The sequence below is a fragment of the Panthera pardus genome, unplaced genomic scaffold (assembly GCF_024362965.1).
Source record: "Panthera pardus isolate Hobbes unplaced genomic scaffold, ASM2436296v1 HiC_scaffold_13, whole genome shotgun sequence".
Taxonomy (NCBI): Eukaryota; Metazoa; Chordata; class Mammalia; order Carnivora; family Felidae; genus Panthera; species Panthera pardus.
This window is the reverse complement of record NW_026526688.1, coordinates 132,448,065-132,468,725: the sequence shown is the minus strand read 5'-3', so window position 1 is coordinate 132,468,725 and position 20,661 is coordinate 132,448,065. Positions and strand designations below refer to the sequence as shown.

The window sequence follows — 20,661 nt, the reverse complement described above, 5'->3', positions numbered from 1 at the left end:
ACACTTTCAACCTCTAGAATCGTGAAAAAATAAATTTATGTTGTTTAAGGCAGTTAGTCTGTGGTACTTCATTATGTCAGCCTTAGCAAACAAATGAATACAAGGGTAGATGAAGAAAATTTGCTAACCTAACCTACAGAAATTAAATTTTACCCTTTAAGCTGTCGGAAGCCCCAAGAGGTATCTAAGCATCATGTGACATGAACGGTTTTGTTTCTGAACACGATTTGGGCCTGTGGACACCTTGAAGTGGAGAATGGGGGTGGAATGGACAGGTTTGTTGTTCCAATGAGAAATATACAAGAAAACACGGATGAGAGACACAGATCCGATCAGAGATTTGTGGGGCAGAAGTAACAAGATTTAGGGAGATGAGGTGTAGGACGAGAAGAGCAGACAGATGAGGGTATCATGGAGAAGCATAGCTTGGCAAGCTTCAAGTGAGGACAGCGATGCCTCAAATCTCAACTGAGGTTACAGGAGGTGACGCAGGCTTAAAAGAAGAGGGGTGAAAGGACAGCATTTAATTTGAGACAGGTTAAGTCTGAGACCATTGCAGAACATCCAGTTGGCTGTGCTCTGTAGAGTAAGAGCAAAGTTCTGGCCCCGGGGGGCCTAACGTGAGATTTCGACCTGGAGGCCAGAACTGGCTCAGGGCAACGGCGAGGAGAGGGGATGGATGAGCTCACGCTGGGAGCCCCAGGGATCAGAGAGTTCCAGGACAGAATCCTTGGGGTCTCCACAATGTGTGGAGAGAGGAGCCGACCAAAGCTTGAAGAAACCATCCAAAAGGCAGCCGCCAGGGCAAGGGACAGGCGGCCGCCAAAATCAGGGACAGGCGGCCGCCAAAGGGCAAGGAAGTCAGCGTTAGTAGTTTGTTGGTAGTTTTCAAATGAACTGAGGATTTCTTTGCCCCTACTGCAGACCAGCGCAGACTGGATATCGCTAGTCCACACCATCTCACAAAATGGTTTTCTCTCTTCTCTCTCTCCAATGTGGTAAATCGAGGCAGAAGGGGCTGGCGGTTAACAGGGACCCAAGCATTATGTCAGGGTCACGCACGCAGCGACAGCTCCAGAAGCCCTGCCCCCCTCCCCGCCCCGCCTCCGCAGGTCCCCCTCCCTGCCCAAGCCCCTCCACCCGCACGGAATGTGGGCGCCCGCCCTGGGCGCCGGCTCCACTTGGAACGTGGGCCCCGGCGCAGCTCGCCAACCGCGCCGTTCGCGGGGGCGGCTTCCTCGCACCTCCCCCTGCCGCGCGCCGCGGCCGCTGGGCCAGGCGAGGCGAGGGGAAGGCGGGCCGAGGGGGCGGGCGAGGGACGCGGGACTGCGGGGAGGTCGGGGGCGGGGAGCAGGAGGCGGCGGGCCCCGGGAAGAAAGGAACATGGCTCCTGCGGCGGGCTGCGCCGAGCGCGGCCCGGGGCGAAGGCGCGCCGGGCGCCAGTGACCGCGATGGTGAACTCCAGCCGCGTGCAGCCGCAGCAGCCCGGGGACCCGAAGCGGCCGCCCGCAGCCCGAGCGGCCGGCCCCGGCCGGCTGATGACGGGCGGCGCGGCCGTGGGCGCCGGCCTCGCCGCTCCGGGCGGCCTCCGCGAGCAGAGGGGCCTGGAGATCGAGATGGAGCGTATCCGGCAGGCGGCCGCGCGGGACCCCCCGGCCGGAGCCTCGGCCTCTCCCTCCCCGCCGCTCTCGTCGTGCTCGCGGCAGGCATGGAGCCGTGACAACCCGGGCTTCGAGGCCGAGGAGGAGGAGGAGGAAGAGGAGGTGGAAGGCGAGGAAGGAGGAATGGTGGTGGAGATGGACGTGGAGTGGCGCCCGGGCAGCCGGAGGTCCGCCGCCTCCTCGTCCGTGAGCTCCGTGGGCGCCCGGGGCCGGGGGCTGGGGGGCTACCACGGCACCGGCCACCCAAGCGGGAGGCGGCGCCGGAGAGAGGACCAGGGCCCGCCGAGCCCCAGCCCGGCCGGCGGCGGGGACCCGCTTCATCGCCACCTCCCCCTGGACGGGCAGCCGCCGCGAGTGGCCTGGGCCGAGAGGCTGGTTCGCGGGCTGCGAGGTAAGAGCGCGACCTGCAGCGGCTGATGCACAAACCAGCTGCGGGCGGCTTTCCGGGGCTCCACCTCGCATCCCTCCTGTGTCCCCGCCTCCCTTGCAGGCGCGTACCCCACCTCTGCTACTTGTGCCCTACTTCCGGTACCCATGGCGGACCGCCACTGCGCCCTTGTAGGTGCAAATTTATGGGATACCTCCTTCTTCTAAAAGAAGAAGGTGTGTCAGCACATTTTTACCGCTGGATCTACGTGAAAGCCGTAATAGAATGAAAGGGTACCTCTGGAGATTTTTCTTCTTGTAGAGAATGAAAAAACATTCTGATACAACTGACTGGTTGCAACTGCATATCTGGGGCTTCCACTGGTCTGGATGCCCTATTGCCCCTCATTCCATTCTGGAAAGGGTTAACAGTAGTGTTATCCAAGTTATGGGAGGAGTGTCACTGAGTTGTCACTGATGTTTTGGTGATGTGTGTAGTTGTTTTGGGGAGAGCGGGCTGTTGAGATCACCACAAACAGAATAAAATAATGTCTGAGAAAAACAGTTGTGCAGCCACTTCTAATCTAGGCATTTTTCTGAAACAGTTGCAAAGAACAAGTTACATTGTCTAAAAAACTTGGTAGTATGTTTCTAAATAATTAAATCAATGTTCTTTGAAGTTCCAACAAATCAGTGGAGTCACCAGATACCAGCAGCGTGTAAATGTGTCAGAGTTCGGTGCGCCCAACTTTCCAAAAGGCAGGAAAGGAATTTTCAGATTTGCCAGTGCCTATTTAGAGGACACAGATTTTCCAGAAGCAGATAGGATCCTGTTTTTGCAAAGTTTTGTCAGAGGCATCCTTGGAAAAGAGTTGCATTTGCTCTCGCCGTTCAAATTATTTTAATCTCCACTTTTAAGAGTTTCCATGCTCAGTTCTTTTGAAAGTTTCTCTTCCCCTCTCTTCCCTGTCAGTTTTGAAAATCTTGCACAAAATAACCCAGGTGTTTTTACAGCAATGTGATTGAGACCAAGTCAGTCCTTTACCCACATCCTAGTTCCACCACACATTGACTCTATGACCTTGAGCAAACTGCTTATCCTCTCTGATCCCCAATTTTTGTTTTTCTTAAGAAGAGATCATTATAATACTTAGTTCTTGAGTGGGGAGAATTAAATGAGATGAAACTTGTAAAATGCATAGCATGACTCTGTCATGTTGTGAGTGCTTCATAAATATAAGTTAAATCATAAATTTTTAATTGTGTACACTTGGGTACTTTCATGTAGGTGCTTATGCTAGGTAATCTGACTCATGGTGTGACAGGGAACAAAAGATCCTTTTTGAACAACCTATGTGAGTTAGTGAAAAGCCCTAACACTTTTTAAGGTTCAAAACTGTATCCAAACAAATTATATATTACTTTACCTTATTTTAAATGTGCATATTCACTGATGTGAGAGAAGTTTTTTATAAGCAAATGAATAATAAGTCATGATCCTTTTAACTAAGGTTAAGCGTCTGATAACACATTTAACCTTCTTTGAATAAACTCGATAAAAGAATATAATGAAGTGAAATATGTATCTTTGTATGAGTTTATATACAAGTTTATTTCTTCAAAAATTTTTAAATTTTTTAAATTTAAAGAAATTAAAAAGAAAGTTGACAATGTATAAGCTCATAGTGAACTTCTGGTCAATGGTCTAATTAGTAGGGGAAGAGACTCAGGAAAATGTTAATTTTGGAAAATTTTAGAATAAATTTTATTTTCTTAAATGTTAAATATATTAAAAATTAAACATATACTTGTCACTTATTAAATAAGTGACATTTGTTGAATCATTGGCGCTGCATTAGGTGCCTCCCTTCCCCCTCCCCCCTCCCCTCGCACACACAAAAGAACTAAACCAGCACCAGCACCATTTTCTTATGGACAGAAACCAAGAAAAGTAAACTAAATAACCATGAATGAGTTGTGATTTTTTTTCCCCCCTCATGGATACCAATGACAAAAATCTTACATGCAATATGTAAGTAGTACCCTAGGATCAAAGGCAGAAAGTAACTTGCAATTTATAAAGGTAGGAGAGATTACTCAAGCTTAGAGTGGTCTAGAGTTTCCCTGGGGGTCTCCTGCCTTCGTGGTTTTATACACTCACTCAGATTTTCTGGGCCTCAGTTCCTGATTTATAAAGTGGAAGAGTTGAACTTAATCTCCAAAGTCTTTTCCAGCTTCAACATACTCTGTGTTGTTCTTTAATGACATGAATCCAATATGGACAACAAATGGTCATTTTTGCTCTTTGTGCAGTAGATAGATCTACTTAGCAGAAGTAGGATAGTAAAGAAGAAATGTTTGAGGCCTGGTTGTGGGACACCTTGTGTCCAGCCAAGGAATTGAGAATTTATTCCTAAATATTAGGAAGTGGTTGCAAGTTTTTAACAGGACCAGAACATGCAGAAAGGGAATATCAGGGGGTGTGCTGTGCAGGAGATCTTGCACAGGGAGACAGAGAGACAGGAGGGCCATGTAGGAGGCAGCCAGTGAAGAAGTGGTAAAGATCTGGACCAAAAGCAGTGAAAGATGGCTGAAAGATTTAAAGACTGCCCCCAAACTTAAAGACATCCTCACTGGTCTTGCTTACTTCTTTTTTTTTTTTCTTCAAAATCTTTAGAGCAAAAATAAAATCTGATACTTTGCATGAGTTATCAAATTTTCTGAATTTCCAGAGTTGAATGTGTTCTATGGATGTATCACCCTGGTAAAGTCATTTCCTGTTTGTTATTTTAAACACCTATGCTTGGGGTTTGGGGTTTTTGTTTTCCTAGAGAAATCCTAAAGTACTGATTGTATTGGTCAGGGTAGGCTAAGCTACTATAAGAAATAGATGCCTCCTCTCCCATTCACTATGTTGTATGATCACTGTCCATTTCCAGAACTTTTTCATCATTTCAAACAGAAACTCTACCAATTACCACATCCCCCTGCTCCTGGTGACCTCTGTTCTACTTTGTCTCTGAATTTTTCTAATGTAGGTACATCATATTAGTGGAATCATATAATATTTGTCCTTTAGTGCCTGACTTATTTCACTTAGCGTAATGTTTTCAGGATTTATCCATATTGTAGCATGTATCCAAATTTCATTCCCTTTGATAAATGAATAATATTCCATTGTATGTATACAACACATTTGTTTATCCATTCATTAGTTGATCAACACATGGGTTGTTTCCACCTTTTGGCTATTGTGACTTTCCCTTTGTTTTTAATCTAAACCTCGCTCTATCACTTCTTCCTTTTGTTATTTGCACTATAATTTTGAACAAATGAGATTTTGTATTTCCATAGCTGTGGAGAATTTTTTGAGGGAGGGTTGCTACTGTGGGGTTTGTGGAAAGGTTATGCTAGTAACAGAATTTGGGCAATCAACAAACATTTGATGAGAGTCTCCTTTGTAGTGGGTACTAGGAATACAAAGGTGAATTATCATTCACCCAACTCTCAAAGAGCTCAGTTTAGTAGGGGAAACAGATGTAAGTAAATAATTGCAATGCCAGGTGTCAGGTTTGGAAGGGACCCAATGAAGAGAGGGCCAGCTTTACCTGGAGAGGTCAGAGGAAGTGAAACTTGAGTTAACATTTTGAAGGATGAGGAGAGAATTTAAGGAGGGAAAAAATAGCAGAAGTAAGACCAAGCAAGCCTGTAGCTTCTTGGTACTTTCCCTCTAAAAAGTTAGAGCTCTTGAGGGCTTTACATGTCAATCTGAAGATGATTCTAGCAAGAATGTAGAGAATGGGGTGAGGCGCATAGTACTGGTTGGTGGGAGAATAGGTCAGGAGAGGCTTAAGCAAGAGACAGAGGGGTGAAAAGGCTGCATCCAAGGCATGTGAACTGGGACAGAGGGAAGCTGGCCTGGAGACAGACGGAAGCCATCAGAATTGTGGACCAATTCCATATGAGGGTTAAGAAAAGGGCCTGTTTTAGGATGAAACCTATGTTTCTGGCTTGATACCATTAACTCAAACAGGGCAAGTAGGTTTCTAGACAAAGAAAAATCTCAGTGCATGGGGCATATGAGTATGAACTATCTGTGGGATATACGGTGGAGCTGGCTGTTATCTGTGGTATCTGCTTGTCTGGACCTCAGGAGAAGGCTAAGAATTCAAGATTCAGGAGTCAGTATCAAATAAGGTAGCAACTGAATCTTCTATATTAAATGGCCCAATAGTAGTAAAAAGTCTCTTCCTTTTTTTAAAAATATTTTATTCTTTTTTTTAATGTTTATTTATTGAGAGAGAGGGAGAGGGTGAACACAAGTGGGGGAGGAGCAGAGAGAGAGAGAGAGAGAAAGAGAGAGAGGGAGAATCCTAAGTAGGCTCCACGCTGTCAACATAGAATACAACATGGAGCTCGAACTCACCAAACATGAGATCATGACCTAAGCCAAAATCAAGAGTCAGATGCTTAACTGACTGAGCCACTTAGGCACCCATCACTTCCCATTTTAAAGGTGGCCATGAAATTCAAGTAACTATTAGGAAGGATTGCGTTTGTCTTCCTAAACAAAGCCCACATGTATCTAAGCACAAAAGAACAGGATTCTTTTATGATATAAATGCAGTGAGAATTTGGTCAGGCTATTCACAGTGAAATCCAAATTCATATGGATTTGGGCATTTACACTGTTCTGAAATTTAGACCAACTAGATGTCAGAAGTAGGACATTTTTTCAGATTTGTACCTGTTTCTGGAGCTGTAGACAGGCCTCTTCCAAGCACTTTATGTGCTTTACACATAATATTGTAATTCCCAGAGCAACCCCACAAAGAGGTAGTCTTACCCCATTTTCAGATGAGGAAATGGAGCTCATGATGTCAGATAAGATCTCACAGTTCTGAGCCCTCATTTGAACACAGCCGACTCCAAAATTCCACATTATTCCTCATTATTCCTCATTGTCATGATCAATGAGTCATGAGCATTCAGTGTATTTCCGATGGGATGGGGTTAGTGTAAGGCAAATGATCCACACTGAGTCCTATAACCATAGAACTGAAATATTCAGGATGAAATGACATGATAGCTGGAATTAGTTTCAAAATTCAGAGGAATGGGTGAGGGTTTAGATGAATCAAAGTTGGCATTGAGTTGATAATTGTTGAAGCTGAGTCAGAGATACATAAGAATATGAGGAGTTCATTATGTCATTCTCTCTTTGTGATTTTTTTTTTTTATATATTGCAAAATAAAAAGGTTTTGGAAGTATGTGAATAAGACAGTTGCAACAATGACATTTTTTTCACAGTTATTTATGTTTGAGACACCTTTGGTGTTTTGGATTCTCCATCTCAGAGTTCCCCTATATTCATATCAGTACCACTGCCCAGGGGAATATACACTGTTTAGATAAAGTGCTCCAATTTTGGGCTCTGAAGTTGAATAAGTGCCTTCTTAAACATGAGAGAAGTTGGATATTGTCTGATTGTCCCCCTCACAGCATGTTCTCCCTAACAGCTGGAGACATTTTATGTACTGAGCGTGAGTACCTAAAATGCCAGGCAGGTATTCCCTCTGTAGCTGGGCCAATTGTGGGAAAAGACAACAGCTGATTCTGAAGAATGCTGCCATTTGGGACATGAGCTCTGTCTTTATTCTTATTTTATCAGCTGTGCTAAACATGGAAGTAGTTGGTTACAAGACAGCAATTATTTTCTATTTGTGGATGTAGCCATTTCTCACCCATCAGAATATAAACAGGTCCCTGTGTCCTCAGACAGACCCTATATACACACCCAGTGGGGGAATTGGATGAAATTTTTAAAGCAATAAGCATTTGAGGAAGTAGACTAACTTAGAAAAAGTCAATCAAATGCATAAAGTATATTAAAATATAAATAAGGGGACTTTGTTTCTTTTTATTTGAAATATTTCATTTGAGGGCTAGAATTAAATTGCGATAGGCTCTTGCAAGTTTAGCTTGAATAAAATTTGATGGGAGTTTGGTTTTTCTATTTATAGGTCGCAATACCATTTGTAAATATTAAGAACTGTGACTATTCCTTAGTGCATAATTGTTTATAAACCATGGGAAAGAGTGAAATCACTGACCAAGTGAGGCAAGACAACAATCTTTCCTGATGATAAAGAGACTAGTAATCCCTACTTATGTGTATACTTTAGGTCTGGCCTCCAAAAGAAATATATCCAAAGAAAGAGTGTGATTGCATCCAGGGCTACTGAGCCTAATATTTGGCTGCCTCTGTGTTATTCTGAGTTGTAATTTTCCATGTCATCTAAATTTGTAATAATTTTTAAATATGATAGAGTTTGAGCGAACAAACATTCTGCTTGCTGCATTTCTTCTGAGTGAGTAATTCCCTGACAACTACCAGATCTTGGCAGAAGCAAACCTGGTCATAAGTCATGCTCCACTTTCCGTGTGTTGAAACCTGTGATGCGTAACACAGTGTCTTTGAATTCCGATGTTGATTTTCCTAAAGGAAATTTGAGAGAAAAAAGAAAAGGAAATGAAATATCCAAATTTAGGAGTAAAATTAATGTATTATTCTAAGACTTAAAAAATACATAAACACTAGTGATGAAGTCATTTTTATGAAGTAAAAGCCTGGATACCGTTTCTCCCTGTTCTCTGTGTGGTGTCATGGTGGCTCCAGTGGCTGTGTGAGTTTCAGTGACTGAAGGGGTTCAAGTCTGTGGAATAGGAGTGTAAGGCAGAATGCAGGGGCCAGGTTGGCTGCCATTCATAGCCGACCTAATCTAACTGAGAGGATTGAGAAGTTTGTCTTTTTTGGAAAATACTAAGTCTCTTCCAAGTAACCAGAAATGTGACTTTACCACACTGTTCATTAATGGGGGTTTTGGATGGCCACCATGTCTGTCTGCTGGCTGAGTCCAAAACTGCGGTAACTGCCTCCAGCAAGCTCACGGAGGGTTATGTCATCCCACTCAGCCAGCCGAACACTTTTTCCATCTGCTAAAATGTGGAACATGGTTGCTGATTTTACTCTTTCTCCAAAGAGAGAGAGAGAGAAGTTGGATGATTGTTGCTTTTAATTTAAAGATGATATGTTAATTAGCATTTTAAAAATCTGTTAAGCTTAGCATGTTTAGTGTAGTCAGTCAGCATTGAGTTTCTTAAGGACAAAGATGGGTACAGAGTAGAGAGATTTTATGCCAGCGTGCTAGAAGTTTAATGGATATTCCCCTAGTGAAATGATGGTCCAACCAGCCCTTCTTTTCATCAGGGTGACCTGAAAGGTATCATGTGCCATGCAGTTACATCATGTACTAACGGTTCAGTAATAGGATAATTGCCAGGTTGCGTCCTCCCCCCACACAGGAAGAGGTGATGTGTTTGCACAAATATTTAATCTGTTCTTCTAGGCTGCCCTCATTTCCTGTTCTCTTCCTAAATTTTTATTAAGCCATTTTCTAATAGGATTGGGAGTTTAGACAATGATCAGATTGTCGCCTTGTGATTTTCATATTTGGGGGGACAGTAGAGGTTGATATATTCTAAAGTAAAAGGCACTCCTGCTAAACAATTTCCCAGTTACATTCAGAGCATGCCAAGAAAAGTGCAGGAGAATCTCCCTTAAAGGTTATGCTATTTATTTTATATGTTTTTTCTGCCATTCATTATTTGAAAAATAAAATGTCATATTTTTCATTATTTTAAAGGTCTCTGGGGAACAAGACTCATGGAAGAAAGCAACACTAACCGTGAGAAGTATCTTAAAAGTGTTTTACGGGAACTGGCCACATACCTCCTTTTTCTCATAGTCTTATGCATTTGTAAGTAGAACATTTTCTCCTACTAAAAGAAAAGTTTTGAAAATATTTGACCTGTCAAAACTATAATTGAAGGGAATTGTGTATGCATCAGAGGGGTTAATTCAGGAGTTCTCTGTTTTCAATTTCAATTTAGAATTTAGTAAAGCCCTCCTCTCTCCTCTGGTAAACATTAATTAAAATTCAGCATTATCTGATTGGCCAGTTCATTGCCAGTTGTGACCATTTTCACTATGACACGCATCTCACAAACTGCCAGACACCAAGAAACCAAGTAAAAGGATTTTTGTATTAGATTTCCTGGTAAATACACAGTCACTATTTTTACATCAGTTAATGTAAAGTCTACATAAGAATTATTTTTAGCAAAACGGCTTTCCAAGTGTAACTTTCAGGAAATACAAATAATGTCACCTAATACTGCTTTTATGGATATACATATACATATTTAAAAGTCCCAGTCTTTTGGATTTTGATATGTTTGTTGTGTGGGTTCCTTCATTTAGTTCTTAATATCTTCCAAATCTTCAATGAGCACTGGACATGTACTCTAAGGAAACTTACTGCAGACTCACCTCTTTCTTCTTCTCTTCTTTCATATGTCCATGCGTCCTTGGGGAAAGGAGGGGAGTCCAGCCTTAGCCAGAAACAAGTCTTAGAAACCATTTGCTTCAGAGTCCAGAAGGTCATAGACAATGGGTTTTATCTTTTCAATCAAAGAGGACTGAATGATGGGAGTCCTGTCCTGTTCTCTCGAAAGCCCTTTATGAGAACAGACAAGGAAGCAGATTTATGGCAACCGGGACCTCTTACCATACTCCTGGGAAAGGAGTTCATTCTTATCGTGCACACTTAGAAATGCTGAAAAATTAACGCCAATCTTGAAAGGACTCCCCTTCTTTGTATATGGAAAAAATCAAAATTTAATCAACAGTTTGATAATGCCATTCCTAGTACATTAAAATTGACCACCTTGAATTCAGTTGACTAAGTGCAAAAAGTTTTTTGAATTTATCAGATTTATATAAAAAGAATAAAAAAGGTTTCTAAGTTGAACATAAAGGATTGAGGAAACATTTAAGTTTCAGTTGTAATTTTAAGAAATTGAATACTGATTGGGGCGCCTGAGTGGCTCAGTCAGTTGAGCGTCCGACTTCGGCTCAGGTCATGATCTCGCAGTTCATGAGTTTGAGCCCCACATCCGGCTCTGTGCTGACAGCTCAGAGCCTGGAGTCTGCTTTGGATTCTGTGTCTCCCTCTCTCTGCCCCTTTCCCACTCATGCTCTGTCTGTCTCTGTGTCTCAGAAAATGAATAAACATTTAAAAAAAATTTAAAAAAAAAGGAAATTGAATACTGATTTATTTACTATTCCCACACACAGTTTTTATTAATGCTAGTCAGCTCTTGATGAGCTTTAACAGGGAATGACTTCTTTTTATATTTTCTGAGACTTTGCATTTCCAAGTGGGAACTTAAGCAAAAAAGAAGTTATTTAAGCTACAAAGTTTGTATGTGTCAACAACATCCATCTTCTTGGTTTTTTTCTGTTACTTGTTTAGAAAGGAAATGTCATTAATTATTTTTTATTTTTATTTTTTAAGTTTATTTATTTTGAGAGAGAGGGAGAGAGAGGAGAGAGAGAGAGAGAGAGAGAGAGAGAGAGAGAGAGAGAGAGAGAGAGAACGCGAGTGGGGGAGGGGCAGAGGGCGAGAATCCCAAGCAGGCTCCATGCTGCCAGTGCCAGAGCCCAACTCGGGACTTGAACTCAAAAACAGCGAGATCATAACCTGAACTGAAATCAAGAGTTGGACACTTAACTGACTGAGACACTCAGGCACCCCTGTCATTACTTTTTAAAACATTCTGTCTATGATAGAAATGCTGAAAAGCCTGAAAAGATCTATTCATTACAATAAAAGTTGTAAAGGCAGAGATGTGGTATCTTTAACTTTTATGTTCTAAGCTGTTAGAGCTTAGAATATTGAAGGAGATTTTGCTCCCTGCATAGGAGCTTAAATATTAAACTACAGTGGCCTTAAATATTAACAGGTTGATTGGGATCATTGTTAAGTTTTTTTAAGCATGACATAGACACATACATACATATATGTCTTATGCAAAATGTAAGTATCCCTATAAGTAAGTCTAGGTTCTCTGTGCCCACCCCCCTCCCCCAGCCCACACCAACTGCTTGAGCATCAGAATCACCAAGAGAATTTTTTTTTTAATTGCCGTTTGCCCAGATCTGCTAAATCAGAGCCTTCTAGATGTGTCCCAGAGAAGTGAGTTTTCAGATGCACTGACAAGTTTGGGATCTAGGCCAGATAGATAAACCAAATAGCTAGAGTTTTAGGAAACATGCCTTAAGGCATATAATTAGGGTTCTCTTGTTTATTTTAGAATTTTTAAAGCTTTTTTGTTCCTTTTCACACTAATCACATTTTTTTCTTATACCAGTAGCTACATATTTTACATAGGCAAAGTTTTATTTTCAGAATATTGTAGAATCTCTGGTTAAGAAGGGATCTTAGCAACCATATGATCAAACCTCCACTGAATGCTAAAATTGCACTCCAGCGTTCCTCTCAAGTGGTCAGGCATCCTATGTCTGATTGAGTAACAGTTTCAAGTTAAGGGACTTACTTCTTTTAAATAATTCATTTCATTTTTCTATGGCTATGTTAGAATGTTCTTCCTTATATGAAGCCAAGTCTACCGCTGTCTAACTTCCTCTCTCAGTGCCCCCTCCAAGCCCACCTTTACCAAGTACCTTTACCAAGTTCTCCAATTTAGCCTATCAGAAGTTTGGAGACAGCCATTCAAGTCTCCCTTAAGTCTCCTCTAGGTTAAACCTTTTCAGTTCCTTTAACTGTTAATCATGTCATTGGTGATATGCCTTTGAGTACCCACATGATAGAAATTCCCCCTGCACATGTTCTGTTTATCAGGTCCCTTTGAAAGTACAGTAGCTCCTGCCTGGTTGGCTCAGTCCATTAAGCATCCAACTCAGCTCAGGTCATGATCTCACAGTTTTGTGAGTTCTAGCCCCATGTCAGGCTCTGCACAGCTCCGAACCTGCTTGGGATTCTCTCTCCTTCTCTCTCTGCCCCTTCCCCACTTGCACTGTCTCTGTCTCTCTCAAATAAATAAACTTTAAAAGAAAGAAAGTATAGTAGGAGCCTCATGATGAAAGAATGGAAAAAGTGGGACTATGAGTGTCCTTATTCAGATACAAAGCTGTGGCTCCTGCGCCCTCCCATCACCTGACCCTTCACGTAAATGATTCCTCAGTCTCTTCCCCCCAAACTATAAATCACTGTGTTCCCCAGCTAGTATTTGAACACTTCTTCCTGGAACATAGTCCTGAAAGGACTTCCCTTTCAGCTCTGTTAAATTCCATCTTATTAGCACCTGCTTATCATTCCAATCTGTTGAAATTATCTTGGATCTGGAGTCATTCATGTCAGTATCAGCTGTTCCTCTTGGCTTCACTGGATCAATAGAGTTGATATCATCCATGCTCTTATCCTGATTAATTAATAATAAATCAAAAAAAGTTTGATCTAAGAGCATCATCCATTAGTGAAAGCTCTTTGAGTGGAGTTCACTGAATTATATTATCATATAGGTCAGAATGTTCAAGAAATAGGTTAATAAGAAAGACTTTTTCTTATTAATGCCCGTCTGAATAACTCCATCATTCTTCTGCTATCAGCTGTTGGCCGAATCAAAAAGGAAATGAGATAAGCAGACATGATTTATTCCTAGCAATGCCTTACTGGCTCCTAGTGATTGAACCCTTTCCCCATTGCTCAGAAACCATCTCTTTAATTACTAGTTTTAAAATCTTGCCAACAGTATCAGTATCAGAAGGCCAATAATATCAAACTCATTACTTTGTGGGTATATGAGAGAATGTACTTAGCCCTATGCCTTGCACATGGGAAGCTCTTGATATGAAATAGATAGGGATCTGGAAGGCAGCTTGACACAGTAGGAAAAGTATAGATTTTTTTTTTTTTGCATCAACAGAGGTCTGAGTTCAAATTCCAGCGCCACTACTTATATACTAGGTAAGCTTGAACTAAGTTATTTAACCTTCCTGTATCTGTGAAATACTTATTTTGAAAGATTTTGTGCAGGTTGGGAATAATACACCAAAAGATCCTAGGTACTATCATGTGAGAATAGTAAAAGCAAAATTCTTCCCAGAGATCGTTGACCACGGCCGAACTCTTTCATCAGTAGGTTCTAAGAAGTATAGGTTCTAATTGAGCATTTATTTGGAGCCCCTAAGTGTCCCTCAAAGGTTATCTTCCATTTTATCAGTGTTAGTTCTAAACCCTTGTATCTTTAAAATCAGTCTGAATAAACCCAGAGGAGAGAAATAACATGGGGACTAGGTAATCCTATTTTCTCTGTAATTTAGAATTTATTCTTACTTGAAACCTAAGGTTGCTATGAATCTACCATCAAAGTACTTATTTTTATATGGGTTACTGTTATAAATAGTAAGAGTATTTCTTTGTGTGACTTAGATGCTAAAGTTAAGGAAAGGAATAAATATTATTAAAGATCTTTGGAAATGGCAAAAAAAAGTCTTTGGTGAATCTGTGATAAAAATACATTTGCCTCTTCTTTTTTTCTGCTCCCTCCAGTCTTTGAAGTTTCTCAAATTTCCTGTGTTTAGACATTATAATGGAAATCATAAAGAAATGTTAGTTGAGTTAGCATCATAGAAATGTAGTATTTGTACATGTCAAAGAAATAGATAAGATTAAAAGGCAGAAAACAATTGTAAAGAATATTTACAAGAAATATTACAAAGGGTTAATACCTTACCACATTTGTAACCCACAAGTCACTGAGAAAAACACCAAGACCTCAGTAAATATTTTACAGAGTAGAAAATAGAACATATTTTATAGAGTAGAAAATGTAATCAGTTATTGTGAGAAAGTCTTTAACTTTAAACTCACCAGTGTCCAAAGAAGTATTGAAATTGGAGAAATGAACAACATAGTCCTAAAATAGCATGATGTATCCTAGGACAGGAAGAGCCCTTCTAAGAAGTAATTTGTGTGTCTCCATTTCTTTTTCTCTGGAAGAAGATATTCTAGTATACTAAAAAAATTAAAATTAAAAAATGCTTCTTTAAATTTTTTTATTAAAAATTTTTTTTTCAATATTTATTTATTTTTGAGAGACAGAGAGAGAGACAGAGCATGAGCAGGGGAGGGGCAGAGAGAGAGGGAGACACAGAATCCAAAGCAAACTCCAGGCTCTGAGCTGTCAGAACAGAGCCTGACACAGGGCTCAAACTCATGAACGGTGAGATCATGACCTGAGCCGAAGTCGGACACTTAACCAACTGAGCCACCCAGGCGCCCCTAAAATTAAAAAATTCTTAAGAAATTAAATGAATAGTATCAAATCAACACATTGTACACCTTAAATTTATACTATATTATATGTCAATTATATTTCAATAAAAAGGAAATGAATATTTTATTTTACTTGTAAAAATCTTGCAAGGATTGTTGTCTAATCAAGATAGTTTTCCTCATTGCAAGAGAATCCATGGAGACTCACTGTTGATAACTAGGTCAGGGAAATCAAAGGCCATGGGTTAATCATCATATTGGTGGGAAGCTAGTTCAATTTCCGGTGACAAACATTCCAACAGCTTCTCACAGCAAACATATTCAGTCCTAAGATCACAGGCTGTAGTCCATGGAAAGTAACTGTTAAAGACTGCCTATGCCCACAAAGCTCTCTGTCCTTTTCAGTAAATTGAGCAAAAACCACATGACAAGAAATGTGTATTTATTCTTCTATAAATATTAATTTATACATAGTCTGTACTCCATGTGCATAGCTTTCTCTTCTTTATGTCTTTGTGATAACATTTATTAATACTACATATCTTTCTCTTTTGTTTCAACGTTTTTAATTTATTTTTGGGACAGAGAGAGAAAGAGCATGAACGGGGTAGGGGCAGAGAGAGAGGGAGACACAGAATCGGAAACAGGCTCCAGGCTCCGAGCCATCAGCCCAGAGCCCGACGCGGGGCTCGAACTCACGGACCGCGAGATCGTGACCTGGCTGAAGTCGGACGCTTAACCGACTGCGCCACCCAGGCGCCCCTCTTTTGTTTCAAAAGAAGAAGTAATCCGAGCTCAGTATAGTCATTCGCAAAAGCACCTGTGTCAGCCTTTATCCCTCAAAGATTTCCATCTCAGTGTGTTACTTACAATTTCCTTCAAATTTTAACCAAAACTGGATTAAAATATTTGGAGGTTTTAGTAATGTTTTTTCACCTCTCTTGTTTATTCTGTGGTCTCACCTATACTTCTTGAAAGGCCTCACCAAAGTCACTTAGGGACCTTTTTTTTTTTTTTTTTTTTTAGTTTATTTTGAGAGAAAGCACAAGCAAGGGAGGAGCAGAGGAGGTGGGGCGGGGGGGGGGGGGGCACGGGGGGCGGGGAGGAAGTGGGGAAAAGAATCCCAAGCAGGCTCCGCACTGTCACCGCAAAGCCCAACATGGGGCTCAAACTCACAAACCATGAGATCATGACCTGAGCTGAAATTGAGAGTCAAACACTCAACTGACTGAGCCACCTAGGCACCCCACTTAGGGACCTCTTAATTGCCAAATTTTAGAGCTCTTTTCAGGTTTTTCTGGGATTTGGTCGCATGGCATTTGGCTTTCTAGAAGCTTCTCTTTGGCTTCTAGGAGTCCCTCTCTTTCTGTGTTTCTCCTTGCTCTATTCACTTTTAGTTTTTTTCCTTATGAAATGTGTTTAGCCAGTGTATTCTCTGCAACTGGATCTTTGGCTTTCTCTTCGGGGGTCTTTTCCACATTCTCAACTGGTACTTGATGCCGGTGACTCCAGGTCCCCCCTAGACCTTGCTCATGAACTACAAAAATTGTGCCAACTTCTATCAGGCATCTCCACTGGTGTATCTCCTAGCAATCTCATCCTTAACATTCCTAACCCTGAACCCATCATCCTCCCCATCCAAACTTGTTTCACTCATGTTCTCTCTGAGTTAATGTGAACATTACCCACATGATGCCTCTCCCCAAAGCTACACATCATTCTAGATGCTTTCCCTCACTTTTCTCATTTTTCCTCTTTAGTGCCTCTCGAATCTGCCTTCCTTCATACATCACTGTTGTTCCTATTTTAACCTTTATCATCTCTGTCCTGGATTATTCATTTATTCATTCAGTCACCTGTTCAGTAATTTAATTAAAAACAGATTTAGGCCCTGCCCTTAAATGCAGAAGTAATATGAAACAAGACAATCGGGGAGGAGGATTCCCCTACAGACAAGGCCTCTCTGGGACCTAAATTAAGAGTGGGAGCCAGTCAGATGCAGAGAGAACTTTATGAGTGAAGGTTCTGAGGCAGGAAAAAGCTCAGAACATTCCAGAAACTGAAGACAGTTACTAAAGAGAGTACTATCAGATAAGGATGGAAAGGTGGTCAGGGGCCAGACCCTATAGGTCTGGTAGGCTTTGTAAGGGGTTTACAGTGGAAAGCTGGGTTTTTTAAGTAGAGAAGTGACAAGATTTATTTAAGTTTTAAGATGACTCAGTGACCTTAGACAACATTGTTTAGTATCTAATATCTGGACTTTTAGGACTCCCAGGCACTGCTCCAGATTACGGTCTCTGAAACCAGATTAACCCAGGTCACTCTTCCATTTAACATGCTATAATCCCTCAGTTTCAAGATAAAGTTTAAAATCTTTACATAATAAAGACATTATACAGTCTTTGCTTACCTTCTTCGGACCTGCCACTCCCTATGACTTCTGTTACTTCAACCACACCACACCACTGTGAGTCTCAGAAAGGCCTTGACCTAGGCTGTCACCTCCTTGGTCTGTTCAGTTCTTCCTCATCCCTTAAGATCAGCTCAAGAGGCAGATCCAGTGAGAAGCCTTTATCAACTATCCCACCTCCCTGAGCTGTGCTGAAGTCCAGGCCCACCTCTTTCACTGCAATCCTCACCTTGGATTGCCAGACTGGTTTATGCACCTGTCTCCCTCAGCACAGAGAGGGCGAAAGGGATGCTCTTAGGCACATCTCAGAGATGCCACATAGGTGCTCTTACAAAATGTTGACAGCTTTGCCCATTTTCACTCTCTGTCTTGTTTGCTAGTACTTCTTGCTCACTAACACAGAACTTTTCCTAATATGGACTCATGGTACAGCTGACTCCTGGAGTGTATGAAGCTGTCTCTCAGAGATATCCCATGGAGAGGGTGCCTGGGTGGCTCAGTTGGTTAAGCATCTGACTCTTGATTTCAGCTCCGGTCATGATCTCAGGGTTGTAAGACGGAGCCCCGCATTGGGCTCTGTGTTGAGGGTGGAGCCTGCTTGAGTTTCTCTCCATCTCCCTCTGGCCCCACTCCCACTTGTGGGCACACACTTGTAGGTGCTCTCTGTCTCTGTCTTTTCTCTCTCTCTCTCTCTCTCTCTCAAAAAAAAAAAAAAAAATTAAAAAATAAAAAAGATATCCCATGGATTATCCCAGGGCCTGGTACAAGGGAGGAGCTGAGTTAATATTCGCTGATTCAATGTGTTAGAATAATCATCCCTTCAAAGCTAGATGGCATTGTTTCTCTAGATGTCTGACAGATAGTGCTAAATAGTCAAGGGGACGCATCACTTCCCTTTTAGTGAAGCGTGAAATTTCATACAGGTCCTGAGAATTTCAAAAGCAATCGATATTAACAATATAGGAAAGTAAGAGAGCTACAATGTTTAATCAGTGGCTAAAATACTCACATTTATATACATAGAGAACTATTGCATATTTATACATCAAAATGTTTAAATCATCTGTCATAAATCTTTTTAAACAATAAAACCCACAGGTAAAAAATTTGAGAATGATCTATATTAATCAGTCAATCCAAAGCAAATTCAAATTTCAAGTTAACTGAAAAAATCAACTTAATAATTTTTTATTCAGCTTCGAGGATCCTTCACTTCTTTTCTTTAGCATCATATCAGCTTTGTTCCCTCAGCTGTCTCTGGATCCACAGAAAGCTTCTGTAGAGTTTATTGTACCCTGTCCATCCCTCTATGGGAGCTGGCTGGACAATGCTCTTCCCAGGGATACTTATTAGCTTCTCTTCTTGAGGACAGAGATCACACCTTGCTTATCTTCATAAGCACTCTGTCCCATAAATATGAATGGATTAAAAGTCTAAACCCTTAACTGTGGCCCAGTACAGTTTTGAGAGGTGGCAAGTCATGGAGCACTTGAAGAGGAATGTTCTTACCCTAATTTGTGGGTTGCAGGAGGACAGGTGAGGGAGTCTAAAACTAAGGGGACTGGAAAACATTCCTTTCCCTCCAGATAAAATAGATACGCCGCATGATTGTATGTATTTGCTGATCCACTGACTGCTCGAGGTGGACTCTAAAACACACTTATGTTTGAATCACTATTATCTGCTCCTCTTTTTAAATAATCTTAATTATCTATGCTGCTCAGGTGGAGAAGGGAACTATATGAGGAAGAGATTTTATTAAATAGCACTTAATCCCCCTTTTAGTGAAGGGATTACAGGGATAACCTGTAAGTTATCTTCCTACCTCCCTCTAGGACCATTCGGAATGAGCTGATATAATCAGAAAATCTTTATGGAAGGAGTATAGCTTGAGTTTAGAGGGTTCCATACAAGATTTGATAGGTATTTAGTGATCATTTAATGCAAGGTTTTAAAATGCATTTTATGGGGCACCTAGGTAGCTCAGTTGATTAAGCATCTGACTCCTGATTTCAGCTCAGGTCATGATCTCACGATTCATGAGCCTGCTTAGGATCCCCTCTCTCTCTCTCTGCCCTTCTGCGCACACTCTCTCCCTCTCTCAAAATAAATCAATAAACTTTAAAAAATAGATAAATAAAATAAAATGCATTTTACGATGCCTTAAGATTATTACAGAATCAGCTAAGTGTTAATCACTTGTTGGATATTTAGAACTATGGTCAAAAGAATTATAAAAGGGAAGTGTTTCCTCTTGAAGCTTTTTGTCAGCTAGTTATAGGAATTAGAGTGTATTATACATGCAGTTGCTAGAGTCCAGTGTAAGACAGCCGTCTCCTTGTTCAAATACTGAAATTTTTAATGCAGGTGTTACAGCAAGCTGATTAAGGAGGAAGAACCACCATTGTTGGATATTTAAGTGTCAGCCACTGTATTGGGTAATTTTTAGTTATTATTTTTATTTAAGCACCAAAAACTCCTATGGGGTAGCTAATTATCCCCATCCTACAGAAAACAAAGCTGAAGCTCAGAAAATTTAAGCAGCTTGCATAGTTCACATAGTAGACAGCAGGCAGGCCAGGATTCAATCTTTGATCTCCTGTAACCTAATCCTCCTACCTCCCTCTAGGACCATTCAGAATGAGCTGATATAATCAGAAAATCTTTATGGAAGGAGTATAGCTTGAGTTTAGAGGGTTCCATACAAGATTTGATAGGTAGATGGGAGGAAGATGTGTCTGTGTTATCATCCTGCAAGGAAAGGGATGGAAAACTCAAAGTGGTAATTAAAGAACGTTTAATGAAGGCACTATGTCCAAAGGTGGGGCAGGGTTATGGGAACCAACAAGGGGAGTGAGGCCCTCAGAACAGTTACCACCTCCAGGCCTGAGGGGACAAGGGGAGTGAGTGGCATGGCATGAACCCAGTATGGCTGTGGGAGGAGAGATTCCCCCAGCAACTATGGCCAAGGTTAGAGGGTCCCCTGCCAAAGTGCATCCAGGTGGTGAGGGAATGGAGGAG

At 41.4% G+C, this 20,661-nt stretch overlaps 1 protein-coding gene across 1 annotated transcript in view; it reads left to right on the top strand.

Annotated features, from left to right (window-relative positions):
* The first annotated feature begins 1,338 nt into the window (after positions 1-1,338).
* The window catches only part of PKD2 (polycystin 2, transient receptor potential cation channel), a 54,662-nt gene continuing 35,339 nt past the window's right edge, over positions 1,339-20,661 (top strand). The window contains exons 1-2 of the mRNA XM_019464772.2: positions 1,339-2,052; positions 9,735-9,848. Coding sequence (XP_019320317.1) covers positions 1,452-2,052; positions 9,735-9,848 — 715 coding nt within the window. The 5' untranslated portion in view covers positions 1,339-1,451. The remainder of the gene's footprint in view (positions 2,053-9,734; positions 9,849-20,661) is intronic.